The sequence below is a fragment of the Phocoena phocoena genome, chromosome 6 (genome assembly GCF_963924675.1).
Source record: "Phocoena phocoena chromosome 6, mPhoPho1.1, whole genome shotgun sequence".
Taxonomy (NCBI): domain Eukaryota; kingdom Metazoa; phylum Chordata; class Mammalia; order Artiodactyla; family Phocoenidae; genus Phocoena; species Phocoena phocoena.
The window spans coordinates 53,351,731-53,369,339 of record NC_089224.1 but is presented as its reverse complement, the minus strand read 5'-3'; the positions used below and the strand labels follow the sequence as shown (position 1 = coordinate 53,369,339).

Genomic DNA, 17,609 nt, shown 5'->3' with positions numbered 1-17,609 from the left:
TCCTCAGAAAACTGTGTCAAGAATGCAAAACTTAAGCCATAAATTAGAATAAGATATTTTCAATATATTTAACAGAAGATTAGAAGACAGAATACATAAAGAAGTCCTATATAGCAAAAAGACAAAAAAACCTAATTAAAAAAATTGGCTATTGCATGAAAAAAATGTCCAATAAAAGAAACAGGTGGGATAAAAGCACAAGAACAGTATTAAAACATATTAGTTATTAACATGAATGAAATATCTATCTCTATAATGTTAATTAAGTCTATTATTACCAAGTGTTAGCAAGTTTGTGAACCAGGAAGAAATCTTAAGCACTACTGGTGGGAATATAAATTGATACAACCACTTTGGAAAACAATTTAAAACTAACTTATAAATATTCACAAATCCTATGACTAGCAATCCATTTCCTAGGTATTTACCACAAGAAATTCTTATATATGTTTAAAAAGAAACATTTACAAGCCTCTTTACAGCAGTTTTGTTCATAAGACAAAAAATTAAATTAAAAATCCTGGAAAATAACCCAAATGTTCACTAACAGGAGAATGGATAGAGTATATTCTTACAATGATATATCAAACTGACATTAAAAAAATAAAATAGAATATTGTTACATACAACAACTTGAATACATAGTATTAGTGGGGAAAAAAAAGTTTGGTCACTGAAACCTACTTAAATAGTAATGATGATAGATAGCATTTTTGTGATTCTAGTACCCGAGATCCAAGGCAAAAAAGAAAAAGGGACTTTTGGCCTCTATGCACGCGACACATCACAACCAGGATTGCTATGTTTCTTAAAACATTTTAGGAAATATCCTAATATGTATTCACATTAGTAGATTGTTTTATACACAACAGACCAAAATATAAAACTAAATTTAAAAAGAATAACACTAGATTTATAGACACAATCTTAATAACCATGGCTTGATATGGTTGTAATAAATCATGTTGATGGCCTGGACGAGGGGCCGTGTATAGGAAATTCTTCTTATTCTTTTTATCTTCATTTGTAGACATAGCCTTGGTTGGCTTTTTGTTGGTAACCATATACCCAAGTCCTTTACATAGGTTTCTGGACAATTTTATGGCTGAGAGTCAAATAGGACAGCTAACCCTGATCGCAAATTCTGATCACTTTTGCACAGCAATTATGTACTCCAAACTAAAGATTAACTTTGAAAATTGATTTCATATGTATGGGTCTCAACTCCAGAGGAAAATTCCTTTTGAAATACAGGAATCTATTACCCTTAGTGCCATTAACTTAAGATCGCTTGCAGAGAAGGTAGGAAAGAATAAGCTATTTAGTGGTCATTTTCTAAACAGTAGACATAGCAGCGACCCTGAGATCCTTTGCCACAGAGATGAACACCACCCCAATGGAGGTAAGGGAATTGGAGTACCCAACTGTCAATACCAGCAGGCACCTTGATAGCCAATGTCATGTGAGTTGGTGTAATTATATCTGATGCCTTTTCTACTACAATTATTCTCTCTGGAAATTTTAAGAATGGCAGCATCTGTTTTCAAGACGGAACACAATCAAAAGCTACCATCAGGTGCAGGCACTAGCCTAGCCCTTTATCACTAAGAAAAGGTAAGTAATCCCATTTATCCTCTAAAGATATATTTTCAAAGGAAAAAATAAAATTCTCTGCAATGAAAACAAAAGCTCTCTATAGTTTCTCTGACTTGTTGTATTCCAAATTCGTGGCTCTGACCTTTTCTTAAAACTTTAAACATCACAAGGAAATCAGTGGGAAGGCAATCATGTGCTAACCAAATACTTAAAGGGCAGAAAAATTCACTGAAGTGAAAAGAGATTAGTAAAGGGTGGAAAAGAGGACCAGCCCCTCCCAGTTTGGGTGAACAGATTTGGGATGAGTTACCAGGCAGAAACCCACAAGCAATTAACAGCTCTGACATCAGGGGACAAGCAAATATAAAACACTCAGTTCTAAGAAAGGCTCAGCAGAGGATCCCCTCAGGAGTTCAAGGTATTGGAGAGAAACTCTATGGGGAGTGGGTGGATTCCCGCCAAAACTCCATTAGGATAAAGGGGACTTTAAATCCTGGAAATTAACTTGCTAGAAATCTGCCCCCAATTTCTTCTTTCAGCTCCATGGATAAATGTAATTAACAACAGTGACCCGATAATGAGTGCTTTTGATAAATGACATCCAGGATAAGTATTTTTTTTATATAAATAGAAATTTTAAATGAAGAAAATTAAATGACGAGGACAGGGGATTTAATTATGTAGGTATTATACATGTCAAATTTTTAAAGGTAAATTACTATTTTGATTAGTTTTTGAAATGTCATTTTACAGATATGAAAAACATTTTGAAGGTGGGTTGGGAAGGGTCTCACGCCATTTATAACAGTACAAAACAACTTGCATAATTTCATCTTGCTTTTTCCTTTTCAGCTTGATTTTTATCTATGTGCCTCGGGCTCTACACAAAGGGCTGAAAACCAGAGCCTGTATTGCATTCTTGCTTCAAGCAGAATGAAAGCTCCCAAACTCCTCTCTCTGGGCTATACCTTCTTGGCCCTGCTTTTTTTCCAGCAGGCCTGGGCTCAATTCCCAAGACAGTGTGTCACGATCGAGGCTTTGAGAAGTGGCGTGTGTTGCCCAGACCTGTTCCCGCTGTCTGGGTCTGGGACTGACCGCTGTGGTTCCTCATCGGGAAGGGGCAGGTGTGACGTGGTGACAGCTGACTCCCGACCCCACGGCCCCCAGTACCCACACGATGGCAGAGATGACCGAGAGGGCTGGCCCACGCGCTTCTTCAACAGGACATGCCACTGCATTGGCAATTTCTCAGGATACAACTGTGGAACCTGCCGCCCTGGATGGAGAGGAGCTGCCTGTGACCAGAGGGTTCTCATAGGTAAGTGGGGTGTGAATGGATGCACAGTTCTGCGTGGAACTCAACACACTTACAGAATCCTGAACCAGTTGAACTTTCAGAACTCTCAGAAATCATAAAGCTCAAGACTTACTTTTCACAGCTGAGGAAACTGAGGCTTAGAGAGGCTGAGAAATGTATTTGATTTAAGGAGTTGAAGGTGAACCTCAAGTCTTCTAATAACATTTCCTTTCAAAAGATTTGTTGAGCAACTCCTTTATACTAGGAACTGTGCTAGGTGTTTATGACTGGACCTTTCAGTAACTTTGCAAGATAGTTATGTTAATTGTGAGGTTCTGAAAGGTCAAGTCCATGTAGCTGGTATGTGGTAAACCTGGAATTCACAATGAGATGTGTCCAGCTCTAATCGATGAGCTTCTTCCACTACCCTTGCTGACCACAAGGATGGTTCCTGCTCTGATGATCAAGTTCAGCCATTTTACAAGATGAGCCTGGCCTGCAGCCTAAATGACAATAAATGAGAAAGCTTTAAATAGTAACAGTTGGCAATACTGGATTGTTTTCCTTGTGCCAAACGTGGGACCAAGACTTTCAGGGGACGTTTACTGAGCCTTTTTTTGTGTGTGTGTGGTACGCAGGCCTCTCACTGTTGTGGCCTCTCCCGTTGCGGAGCACAGGTTCCAGACACGCAGGCTCAGTGGCCATGGCTCACGGGCCCATCCGCTCCACGGCATGTGGGATCTTCCTGGACTGGGGCACAAACCCGTGTCCCCTGCATCGGCAGGCGGGCTCTCAAACACTGCGCCACCAGGGAAGCCTTTTTTTTTTTTTTTTAATTGAAGTATAGCTGATTTACAATGTTGTGGCTATAGCAAAGTGATTCAGTTACACATATATATCTATTTTTTCAGATTTTTTTCCCTTATGGGTTATCACAAAATATTGAGTATAGTTCCCTGTACTACAGAGTACATCTTTGTTTGTTATTTATTTTATATACAGTTGTTTATATACATGTTAATCACAAACTCCTTATTTATCCCTCCCCCCCTTTCCCTTTGGTAGCCATAAGTTTGTTCTCTATGTCTGTGGGTGAGTCTTTATTCTGAGCCAGGCTCTGGTCTAAGTGCTTTTTATGTGTGTCCTCTTAGTCTTTACAGTTTTATAAAGCGGATATTTTTACACACACTTTACAGATGAAAAACTGATGCTTAGAGAAATGTGTGCAGTCATAGAATGAGGCTCTGGTCTTAACCACTATACTATACCGCATACCGTGTTTTTGCAAAATTTATGATATTAAAAAGGTAGAAAATTCCAAGAAATATGCCAATAGTGAGCAGAAATCAATATAACAGGATCATAGAATCATAAAGTCCATGGTAAGATTAAGGAAAGCTCATAGGAATCCTACAGTAAGTTGGAGAGAGAAAGAGAAGGAGGGGAAGAGACAGACAAAAAGCAGGCCTGAAGAAGGGATTTTAGCAAGGGGTATTTTTAAAAGTATAAAATGATGTGAGCACACATGTAAATTATCATTCATGGGTAAATGGGACGTGGTGTTACAAGATGATTATGTGCATTGTCTACCCATGCCCACACTGCAGATGTTTTCACGTTTGAATTTTGTACCCTTAAAGTCAGGAGAAACCTACTGGACTTAAGTACAGAAGAAAAGAACCGCTTTGTCCGGGCCCTGGATACGGCAAAGCGTACAATTCACCCTCAGTTTGTCATTGCCACCAGGAGATCAGAAGAAATATTGGGGCCAGATGGCAACACCCCACAATTTGAGAACATTTCCATTTATAACTACTTTGTTTGGATGCACTACTACTCAGTCAAAAAGACTTTTCTGGGGGCAGGACAGGAAAGCTTTGGTGAAGTGGATTTCTCTCATGAGGGACCAGCGTTTCTCACATGGCATAGGTACCACCTGCTGCAGCTGGAGAGAGACATGCAGGTATGCACGAGGCATGGCCATGTTCATATCCTTTACAGAGGAGGTGACTTGTTTCTAAGCTGTTGATCCACTGTGTTCCGAATGATCAAAACAGGCGATGACGAAGCGATTTCACATTATTAATCTGCCTTTGGCATTCTGTTAAGTTTCTCCCTATGCTAATTACCTCCTTATTAATTAATCTTTACCCTTTGTGAAGTGAAAAGAAAGTCATATCAGTGATGAGGAAGCCAACTGAGATATTTGTAGGTGTGAATTAAAGCACTGGACATATTCTACAGCTCTGTCATTGAAAAAATAACCCTCATATAGTTTGCAATGAAGGACTCTCACTTGATATGTCTCCCTTTTCAAATGTAAACCAATACCTCCTCCTGGTTTGGATGAGGCAGGTGTGTATAACTTCTCAGTCTTCCAAGTCCCAAATGTATAGCTCACTTTATAAGTTGATGATTCGTTTTGATATGATACAGGGTTTAAATTATGAAAAAAATTACTTTTCATTTATATTGTCATATTTTGATTGAACTCCATTTTTTCCATGCCCCCTACCACTTTGAGGCTTATAGAAGACACCTACTAACAACATCCCATAGGTCAGACATCATTTTAATTAAAAAGGCATTGACTTTTTTGGCATAAAGTGAAGCTCAAAACAAAGTTATTTCCTGCTTATTTTTAATCAGATAAGCTAACGCCACATTAAAGAATCTGTTAACATAAATACTTTCACATTGTTTATTTTACTAATTGCTCAATATTTTAAGAAAAGTATTGTTATTTTTAAATGAAGTTTTTAAAAAAATTTTTTGTTATTGACGTACAGTTGATTTACAATGCTGTGTTAATTTCTGCTGTACAGCAAAGTGATTCAGTTATACATATCTATACATTCTTTTTTTATATTCTGTTCCATGATGGTTTATCATAGGATATGGAATATAGTTCTCTGTGCTATACAGTAGGACCCTGTGGTTTATCAATTCTGTATATAACAGCTTACATCTGCTAACCCCAACCTAACCCCTAACCCCTTTAAAATTCTTAGATCTCAATTAGGAAATCCACAAACTGAACCTGTTTTCTAGATGAAATAACAGCAATGAACCCCTCCCCACAAATTAAAATCTAAAAATTAATCTAAAAATATCCGAGGGCAGATTCCCATATTGATTCGCAGTATGCTTGTGCCCAGCATTATCCAAGAAAATAAATGGTTAGAAGGGAGAGATTTAATGCACTAAAATACAGAACAAAATATTCACATGTAAGTAGTCCATCCATATGCAATTTGAGAGTGATTAAATGAATTCATCTGATACTCTGAACTTCATAGTTTATAGCTCTGATTTCAAGGCATTTTTCAGGTTATGAGTAGATAAATCTGTCATTTGTAATCGACTCGAGCTCTTCTTGCCTTCAAGTAATTTTCCCACAGGTACACCAAAATGAAAGGGCAGGTGGAAAGTATCTAAAAGCTTCAATTTTGCCTGCGTAAGCTTCAACCTCTATAGAGACTTACGTTTTTAAAACTCAACAGCACGAGGGATCCAACAAATTACAATCTAAATGTAACGCACAGTTGAAATGCCACATGAATCTGCTCCAGCTCCCAGATGCCAGTTGCTGAACCACAAACTGACTCTTAATGATCCCTTAGAAGCTGTCACTAATTTTTGTGAACCAGAACAATGGCTTCTAAATAAGGACTCTAAAGCTCTGGAGATCAATAACTGGGGAATACCTTGGAAAGTTCTGACCCTCTAAAATACCCCGAGGACAAGGAAATGCTTCCTAGAAAGGGTTTAAAAGTAAAAAAGTACATATGTACTAAATACTTGTGAGATAAAACAATGGCAATCCCTACATTTATATCCCACACTCTAAATATAGCTCACTAAAGGCTTAAAGGAATGAGAAATAACAAGTACAATAAAGGAACCCAGTAAAATAAGCATGTGATCTTGAGTCCAGCATTTTTTAAATTGTTGAGATCAGCTCTAAATGGAAACTAGGTCTCTGGTCTAAATAACAGTGTGCACAGAGAAATATTCTGCTTCAGTTTAGCATTTCCTGTCTGTATTAGTTTCTAGCAGAAGCCTGAGTCTTCATAGTTTAGATTCGGAAGCAGGGGTCTCTAAGTAAAACACCTTCAGTGCCCCGGCAGATAAGGCAAGTATGAAAGAGCCTCTGTAGTCTGTGGCCAAACCAGAATCTAAATGCCTGAAGTCGTTCTGGTTAAATTAAAAAACAGAAACAAAATAAAAGGCACTGCTTCACATAATATATCTCAAGGCTGAGTCTGGCGCCAGACCAGGAGTTAGTCATGCTTGAATTAGAGATAAGAAAATGAAAGGAAGTGGAAGTGTCAAAGTGTAGAAGTGATTATTGATACTTTTTAGTAAAACCAACAGAAATGTAACTTGCCTAAAAAAGAAAAGGAAGACACCTCCCCAAAGCATTTGCAGAAACTTCTCTATAACAAGTTGAGTTTCATTCCCTCTAGTGCCCAAGTGACTTACTGTAGTAAATTTGAGGCTTTGTTAAATAAGGTATTTAAGTCCTCTAGCCCTTCAGGCACCACTGACACACTAACTGGTTCCTAAGTGGCTGAAGAGAACTAATAGAAACAGAATGCCAGGGAGTAAACCAAGCAAAGGGAGAATTTTAAACAAAAGCAGAGAATGCTAACAGAGTTTCTGTGATCTAGGAAATGTTGCAGGATCCTTCTTTCTCCCTTCCTTACTGGAATTTTGCTACCGGGAAGAACACCTGTGACATTTGCACCGATGACTTGATGGGATCAAGAAGCAACTTTGATTCCACTCTTATAAGCCCGAACTCCGTCTTTTCTCAATGGCGAGTGGTCTGCGAATCCTTGGAAGATTATGATACCCTGGGAACCCTTTGTAACAGTAAGTTCCAAATGACAACTAGGATTCAGAATTGCCTGTTAGGTAAAGTGATTAAATGTGCTGCCTGAAGGCTCTTCATTCTACTAAGGACTTCAGACTAAAATCCACGTTTATTATGGAGAATTGATGTACAAATATTCACTAAGTACCTGGGACAGTCAAGGCAATCTGGGGTGCTCCAGGGGAAAAAGAAAGTGCCTATACATTTTTCCATTGCTTTCCTTGAACAACTTGGTCAGTGCATTGCTCACTTTCTTATTCTGGAAATGTCTATTTTGTATTAATTAATCCTCTTAGTAAGCTCAGCACTGCTTAGTAGTCATGTGTCTTGCGTTGGAATTTCACAGAAAATGTTTCCCTAGGAAATGTGAAATATGCAGAAAGAGTTGGAAGTGCCCTGGGAGTAAAAAATACATATAATAATAATTACTATTATTATTGTATAATGATTATTACTATTATTCTAAGTTATTATATTATTTTTACTATTATGTTAATCTTCTCAGAAGGTTAAAAAACCAAAAGGTGACATGGAGGATGCCTTTAATAAAAGAAAGATACTGTACAGAAGATGTCTGCCAACTAGCTCTTTCCAGCTCTCCCAAAGTGATTACCCAGTTTTCCTAGCATCCTCTCTCCAGTGGTCTGAATGCCATCTCTGCCACAGGTCACGTTTCTGTCCTATGTGGATCAGCTCCCGTGAAGCTTTCTGTTCTCTTCCTTAGATCCTATTTTTACCGTCTCTCTTGCTGCTAACAGAAGGTCTTAATTATCAGAGTCTTTTTATCCCATCTTATTTTTCTTCTTCAGGCACGTCTGGCTATTTTGAACTTTTGTTCTTCCATATAAAAACTAGAATTATTGGAATTTATTTTTTATTTTATTATTATACCAATAACATTTATTCTGCACATATTCCTTTAGGCACCAAATATTAAATTACTTTGTAACTTAAATAGAGAATATTTTAAATAGAGCAAAGAAATTAAGTAGATTTTTCACCATTAGAATGTTATTTAGCCATCTATAGGAATAAGAGAAGTAAATGTATATAAAATTTTATTCTGTAGAAGTTTAAAAATTAAAATAAAACTTTGTTTGGCATGCTGAATGAGATAAAATTGAGGATCAGTATGTCTTTAGATACCAAAACATTCATCTCTCTCTGACTGTGATTTTTTTTTGTTTGCACATGGACAACTTCTGCCATTGCACCTATTAACATCCTATGGATTGGAGTCCTGTGGGACTTCCATGCAGGAATGAATGAAAAGTTCAGAGTGTCTGAAGTAGAAAGCAAATTTAAGAAGTATAGTGAAGAAAGAGCATGTTTTTCATGTGATGAATTAAAGGTGATATTTTAGTGGCTGGAAGAATGTTAGACGTCAATAATTAACTCTTTCAGTATACCGAATTTGGTGCATTTATGGAATACTGGAAAGATACTGTCCAGAAAGCATATGAGGACATAAGCATGCAACGTCTAAGGAAGGTTTGATCCAAAGCTGTACGGGTATGGGTGTCTTGTAAAAGATGATCAGTGAAACCACAGGAATGGATAATTTCATCCAAGAAGAAAAGTAGAGAGAGGCAAGAATTACCGTGAGGATTAAATCAGATATATTATTAAAGTATGTGATACCATATCAGACACATTAGTATGTGTTCAATAAAATGTTATTTTCCTTTTTTCTTTCACTGACCTAATAAATAAAACAGTTCTTGTCTAGCTTCCTTTCCTTCCCGCCATCCACTACACCCTTACATTGCCACATACGCTAGGCAAGCTGTTCACCTAACAGGCCCTCTTGTACAATCAACCTTATCTTTTCATAAATCAACATACACCAAACAACTATTTCGCTTTAATTATATGCCAGTGCTGGATCAAGACTGGAGGACACACTGGTGATCAAGAAAAGAGTTTGTGCTCCGATGGGGCTTATATGATGCATAGAAGAAAGCTTATCTCTTTTATTATTACCTCTGCTTAAAATGTTTGACTTGAAAAATCTGTCTTATTTCACCTCTGGCAATTTTCCTCAGTCCTTCAGGGCTCTTTGCAAATCTCTCTACCTAATGAAGGCTTCCTGAAGCCACCCAATTGGGAAGAATTGATTCTCTCACTTACGCTCTCCCCGCTTCCCACCCCCACCTTCCCTCCCTTCCCTATTTCTCCTTTTCTCCCTCCCTGTCTCCCCAAAGGCATCTCTGTATCTCTAGGGGTACATATTATCCCTAGTACAGCAGCTCTTTGTTTACCTGTTTATCTTACTGACCTTAAAATGTTTCAATTATTTTCCACATTAATTGCTGAAAAATATGTGGTGACTGCAATACAGACCGCTTCCCAAAGAGATTTAAGGTTGTTTTAACTTTATTTCTCTGAAGGCTTGAAAGAGCATTCAAGTACAAAATTGCGTATGTGTATGAAATATGGATTTCAGTGTAGAGTTCTGGTTTATGAGATTATGTTGGTAGGATTTAATTTTCCATGGAATTTTCATTTTAATGTGTTCTCTTGAAAAAAGCATATGTTGATTTAACAAACACAAGGACCTCTATCTGTTATTGTGATCATCTTTTTCCTCAGGTGATTTTGTGTATTACATATTTTCCCTATTCACAGAAGTTGGACATGATAACTTATTTCCTCACTTTAATGCCACTAAATATGCACTTTAAAAATTTTCTCTTCTACCAAGGGAAACCCTGTTTTTCAGTGTTCGTGCTATGTATACAAATTTGAAAAGCAAAGCTAAGATCTCTAAATGTTCTATACATGTTCACCGTTTCCCATCTTTTCCCCAGGCACTGAGGGTAGGCCAATTAGGAGAAATCCAGCTGGAAATGTGGCTAGACCAATGGTGCAACGTCTTCCTGAACCACAGGATGTCACTCAGTGCTTGGAAGTTGGTTTATTTGACACACCTCCTTTTTATTCCACTTCTACAAACAGTTTCCGAAACACAGTGGAAGGCAAGTAAAAATCGGTGCTCTGAATTGACCTAGTTGTTACAGGGAAAACTATTCAAATTCAAATCTCTTTGAAAAAAAACCTTTGAATGCCATATGGATCCTGTAAGTTTATGTGAATAGGGCCGCCTATTATGATATAATCACAATTCTCTGCTCAAAAAAAGAACTTTCTTAAAGAAAAGTGTGAGACCCTGAAACTTTTTATCATAGGAGAAGCCCTTGGAAACGATTCTGTTAAAATACCTAAAAGGTATTAAACTCAAATTTCTGTTAGGTAGCTGGCCAATATGTGTATAACTATATCACATTCTAGTATAGGCAAATAATATTCAAGACTTGGAGAGATTATTAATTTTTTTCTTAAAAAATATAATAAAAAATCCTGAACATAAGTTGCCATCTACTAAAGCCTGGTTTGGACACATGTTTTACTTAGGTATCATCCTGCAACTTTTATTAAGATCTATAAAAATTGGAACTTGCATCTAGAGATTTAATTTGGTTTTCCTTGCTTAATTCAAAGTATTTTAAAGCTGAGAAACTGAGGTCCAAAGAAGTGAAATTAATTTCCAAAGATATCCAGCTACAATGATACACTGACTTGGAGATGACTCAATAAATAATAACCGTATTTTGACTAAGCTGGTATTTATAAACTAAGACTATAAGTAGTGATTTCATAAAGAATTTGCAGATTGTGTCTTACTGATGCCCAATCAAAAGACAAATTGTACTGATTTCCTGACAGAATGCATGAAAAGATTAGTGCTGTGTACATTACAGACAATCTTTAAACGTTTTATGAGTCAAAAAATAATGGAATAAACATATAAAAAATGAGTAAATGAATAACTATAATTATGCAACTGAGTTAATGTATTTCAAATTCTAATTTTGTTTTATAATATAGAGCCTTTCCCTGCTCTCCCCGCTCTGGTCCTTCAAGCTAACTACACACACTTGTAACTCCATCCCACATCAGAGACCATCTATTTTTGTTTGTGATCTATCCTTGTCTTCTCTCTAATATGTATTCATGAACAATATATATATGTGAGTATATATGGGAATATAATATGTGGATTATATATAAAATGGGAATATATATATGATCCACATGTGAAATATATATAATATGGAAATGTATTTGGAGAAGATATATGTATAGAATACAGATCATTCTCAAAAGTTCTATAAACGTTTTGACAGCAGTCTTCAGATATTTAAAACTAGCACAGAGATGGTAAGAAAGCTCTGAGAAACTGTAACTTCTCCACAAAAATAATTTTCTAAAAATAAACATGCTGACAGTCATTCAAAAGGAATAAGGTAGGAGACTAAAGTAACATCTGGCAATTTAAGTTCCAGGACAGTCAGAGTGGTGTTCTCCCAACTGTATCAGCAGTTTTTGTAGAAGCTAGAGCTTTCCACTATCTTTATTTCCATGTAGACCAATGTTACCCTTGTCAAAATAGAGTGTTCTATATATTTTGACTGGTAGTCTTTGCAGGTCATTATTTTTAACCTAGAGGCTACATTTAGAATGCCATGCCACTAGCTTCAAACTAACCTAGCTCTCGGTACAGCAAACACATGTCACCAACCATAGGTACAGAGAAGCAGTGCTATTACACTAAGGTGAAAATTGGCCTGACAAGCTTAGGAAAAATTGTTTCCCAATATAATCACTGCTTTGGACTTGAAAAGTTAGATATGTGTAATGGTTTTTACTATTCTCATCCTTCTTTTTGTATCTAGGTTACAGTGATCCCACAGGAAGGTATGACCCTACTGTGCGAAGCCTTCACAATTTGGCTCATCTATTCCTGAACGGAACTGGGGGGCAAACTCATTTATCTCCCAATGATCCTATTTTTGTCCTCCTACATACTTTCACTGATGCAGTCTTTGATGAATGGCTGAGGAGACATACTGCTGGTAAAACTCTTTCATATGCTTTTTGCAGGCTCAGCAAAGGCGATTGTTCAGATGGCATAGTTACCACTTTAGGCTAAGCATTTGGCACATTTAAACTACACCTAACAATAGGATAAAATAGCTCTAATATCTAGCCATTTCCAACTATTCTAAACCACTTTGAAAAGGCAGATGAGAAGTCTCTCAGAATAGTAATTGTAAGATGATACTTATTAACATTCAATAGGACTAAAAAGGTAATCCCTTCTCCTTTTTACCATGTAAAGATGACTACCATGTTTCCCCGATTTTTCTTTCTCATATCTTCCAATGAACATCCTCATTGTTTTTTAATATGAATGCAAAAACCTTAAAGAGCTCTTCTCTGATACCCCAAAAGACAGAAAAAATACACTCATAATCCACAGTTCTGATTCTTATTACTTTACGGCCTCTCACAAATGGAAATTTTATTCAACTTGAAAAGTTAATGTTAGTTTTTACATCACACTGTAGAAAATCTCTTTTAAGTTCATTGTAATGCATTTTTAAAATATTATTTAAAGGCTACTTTCTCTTCACTCAGCTGAGAGGGTTGTATTACTATTCCAACAATGAATGTGCTTTTACTGGTTAAAACATCATAAATTTGCACATTTTAAAAGTGTTCTAAGTTTTGTCTTATGTGCCTTTACTTCGTCATGCACGTAAACATAATATTGGAGATTAACTATCTACTGATTCATTTATTCATTCAGCCATCTCTTACTTCTGTGCTGTGTGTGTGTGTATGTGTGTGTGTGTGAGAGAGAGAGAGAGAGAGAGAATACAATAGAAACCGCTAACCTAACCTGATTTGGACCATTAATTGATGAGTTGGTCAAAATAGTTTGTTTCATCTGAAAACAATTTAAGAAATAAATAGCTTAAATACAAATATTTATTCACTTATCAATCTTCTATGAATTCACTGATTGGAGTTCCATCTGATTTTTCATGTGTATTTATATACATACATACAACCATAATGAATTGTCTATAATTTACGGTGTCTGTTTCTTTAAAGTGAAACAAGAAATTAACAACCCTTGTGATGCAATCTGAGTACAGTATTATTCTAAATTTTCATAATGCTCCCCTAACCCTTAAAAATCATAGTTGCTCATTCCTAATTCTATAGCAACGTTGCAGCCACTTATTCTTAATAAATCTTTCCAAAGCATTCCATTTATTTATTATAAAAACATCCTCCTCTTTTTACAATCATAATTATCGATTTACGTGTGTTTTGTTATATTACTTTTATTTCAATAACAAATAACTAGAATTAGTAGGTTTAGAAATGAACATAACAAACTTTTGTTAAACATACACTGCTGGAAACTAGACAGCAATGTATAAACTGACAATAAGCATATGTAAATAAATATAGAGTATGTTATATGGGGGAAAGTCTTTGTAGGCTAGTAAAATCAGGAAAGGGGATAGGCAGCACTGCGTAAGTATATGGAGAAAAACGCTCCCAAGACAAAGGAACAAAGGAGCCACTGTGGCTGGAGCAGAGTGGGGAGTGGGGAGAAAACGGAGGGAGATGACAAGGTCAGAGAGAAAACAGGGGGCAGATCCTTAAAGACATTGGGCTTAACTCTAAGACAGAAGGGGAGCCATTGAAGGGTCTGACACAGGGAAGCAACATTGCAATCCAATTGCTATTGATATTTTTATTCTTCTTCTTCTTTTCCTCCACTTATTTTAATGGACATAACTTTTATATGCAGCTGTAACTGGACTGGGTTGAGGCCAATTCAGTAAAGATGAAGTGGGAAGTTTAAAAAATGATCTAAGTTATTAGCTTTAACATCTAACTTTAACAAATAATTAATAGGAGTAGTGCCTTGAGGCCAGGAACCTTGTCTTTTGTTTAATGCTATACCCCATGTGCCTAGATCAGTGCCTGGCATTAGCAGGAGCTCAATAGATTTCAGTGGATAAATATTTAATTAGCATTAATTCATAGTACATTTAAAATCACTAGATTTTAAATTTAAAGTTACAAAAATATAAACACTACCTGCCATTTCTATGATCAATTTTTCTTCAGAGTAGATGCTAAAATACTCTCCTGTGCTTCACAGGATCACAGTGACTGTCCAGGTAATATACTTCTTGCGAACAGAAAACCTAATATTTCACTAGCCTTCTCACATATTCCAGCTCTTTTAAATGTATTTCCACTAATGTCCTACCCAAACCCACTTCCAACTCTGGTTTTGTGACATTCCATTTGGCATTTAATTGTACCAATATAAATATAAACAACAACAACAACAAAAAGGAATGATCTTTTGTCACAAAGAGTATATCACTCCTTTTATCTGTGATAACAGAAACTTACTAATAATATAAATGCCTATGATTTTTATTTAAGTAGAAAGATGAAAGGCAGCAGGAAGCAAATAGGATTCTAGGACCTTGATTCAAAGTGTTAAGTGCTTTTTGTTAACAGAGTAAAACCCAGGGAATAAGTTAATATTTATTTCTCTAATTAAACAGAAAAATGAAAAATACTAAACAGAAATAGTCATAGTCAAGGACAAACCTCATTAGCTACAGTGTCTCTCATATTTAAATCATAGATGATACTACAGCAAATTACAGGTCCAATCTTTTCTTTAGCTTTGAAAAGTAAGTTTAATGAATTTTACTCAAATTAGTTTCTGTAATATAAAAGTAAAACAACTAATGATCATCATAGATAAGAAAAGACTAAAACTTCCTTACTTTTAAACTCTCTTTTTGTATTGGATGACATGTTAGTGCTGTACTCAAAGCATCTGAGCTCTATTTTATGCAATTCCCTGTTCTGCTGTAGTGAAACATTTTTATGCCTTTACTCAGTGTAAAATATGAAAGAATTTTTAATGTTACCCTTGAATACTTTGGGTCATCTTCAGAACACAATAATAATGTATTAATATTAGCTTGAGTTTGTCTATTAACAAGGTGTCTTTGACATATTTTAGATATATCCACATTTCCATTGGAAAATGCCCCTATTGGACATAACAGACAATACAATATGGTACCATTTTGGCCTCCAATTACCAACATAGAAATGTTTGTTACTGCTCCAGACAACCTGGGATACACTTATGAAGTTCAATGGCCAAGTGAGTACTGAAAATGTATTTTTACTGTGGAAATTTCTGAAAGCAAATTTGTCACCCTTAAAGTAATCACATTTTTCTGAGATAAAGTAATCCACAGTTTCCCACTTGGATTTAGAAGCTTTCATTTGAATTTTTATTTGTGGATAAAGAGACTGAATTTAACATTTGTTGAGAGCCCACTCTGACCTGGTATTGAGCCGATTACATACCACACTATTTCATTTAATCCTTACAACCCTCTGAGGCAGGCATTAAAATCCTCATTTTACAAATAAGGAAGACGAGGCTTAGAGGGAATAGAGAATGAGTCTTGAGCTTAGCCCTGTGTAATATGCCCTTATTTTTCTACTACATAATGTTGCTTCCGTTTATTTAGCCTAAAAAAAAAAAGAGATGGAGATATTCTGAGCTGTTTTTTCTGAAGTTCTGAAATTCAAAACTTTCTGATTTAATTTTAAATACCTTTCTTAACAAAGGCAGTGGGGTACAGTGGAAGAGCACAGGATCTGGATCCTGAAAGACCTGGGCTCCAAAACAACTCTACTGCATACTAACCAAATGACCTTGGGCAAGTGACTCAAACTCTGAGCCATCATTTCCTTTAGAATGAATATAATAACTATCCCAGTAGGGCTCACTATGAGAAATCGGAAAGTGCTTTGAAGATGCCAGGTGCTATAACAGGCGATGTAGCCAATAAAAATTAAATATGAGGACTTTGTAAAGTGCCTGGAACAGTGCCTCTATTACAGTATCCAATTTTGGGTGGCAACTGTTTTATTATTTATTTTTTGCTCTCGTTTTCTTTTTCACATAGGTCGGAATTTTAGTATTTCTGAGATTGTTACCATAGCGGTAGTTGCTGCTTTATTACTGGTTGCAGTCGTTTTTGTGGGTGCTTCTTGTCTGATTCGTGCCAGAAGAAACATGGATGAAGCAAATCAGTCTCTCCTTACTGATCAGTATCAACACTACGTTGAAGAATATGAAAAAATCCAGGATCCTAATCAGTCTGTGGTGTAATTACAAGTGGTATATTCTCTTATGCATTACTATCATAAAACCATATGGTTGAAAAATAATAGGTTGCGTTAGTAACTGTATTTTCTTTCATTCTGTTACTTCCGTCCTTGTGCATGCACATGCTGGAATTCAAAGCACCAGATACTATTTTCCAGAACTGGGGAAAGTCACAATATTTTCAATGTTTTCTATTTTTCAGTTCTATTTATAATGGTAAGTTGCACCCATTCTATGGTATTTAAGCAGAGAGTATGAAGATTTGGGGCATGTTTTGAAGGTCAACTATATGACAATATAAATAAGTTGTTGTACTTTGTTCATATTGTAAAGAAAAATCATGATTGATCGTAAACCCCTGATTAAAATACATGAGTAGGATGCAAATGAACTTATTTACGAAGCAGAAACAGACTCACAGACATAGAAAACAAACTTTCAGTTACCAGCTGGGAAAGGGGGTGGGGGAGGGATACAGAAGGAGTTGTGATTAGCAGATACAAACTACTATATATAAAATAGATAAACAACAAGGTCCTACTGTATAGCACAGGGAACTATATTCAATATCCTATAATAAACCATAATGGAAAAGAATATGTATATACATGTATAACTGAACCACTTTGCTGTACACCAGAAACTCACACAACATTGTAAATCAACTACACTTCAATAAAAAATTAAAAAAAAAAAAAAGAGTAGACATTTCTACAATGTCAAGATGTAAATACATTTCCATTCATTGACAC

General features: G+C 36.0%; 1 protein-coding gene across 1 annotated transcript; it reads left to right on the top strand.

Annotated features, from left to right (window-relative positions):
* The first annotated feature begins 1,992 nt into the window (after positions 1-1,992).
* TYRP1 (tyrosinase related protein 1) lies at positions 1,993-16,940 on the top strand. The gene is made up of 8 exons (XM_065878543.1): positions 1,993-2,014; positions 2,449-2,914; positions 4,534-4,856; positions 7,567-7,771; positions 10,583-10,750; positions 12,509-12,688; positions 15,691-15,837; positions 16,655-16,940. Exons 2-8 carry the CDS (start codon positions 2,530-2,532, stop codon positions 16,858-16,860), a joined length of 1,614 nt encoding a protein of 537 aa, XP_065734615.1. The 5' UTR covers positions 1,993-2,014; positions 2,449-2,529; the 3' UTR covers positions 16,861-16,940.
* The last annotated feature ends 669 nt before the right edge of the window (positions 16,941-17,609 follow it).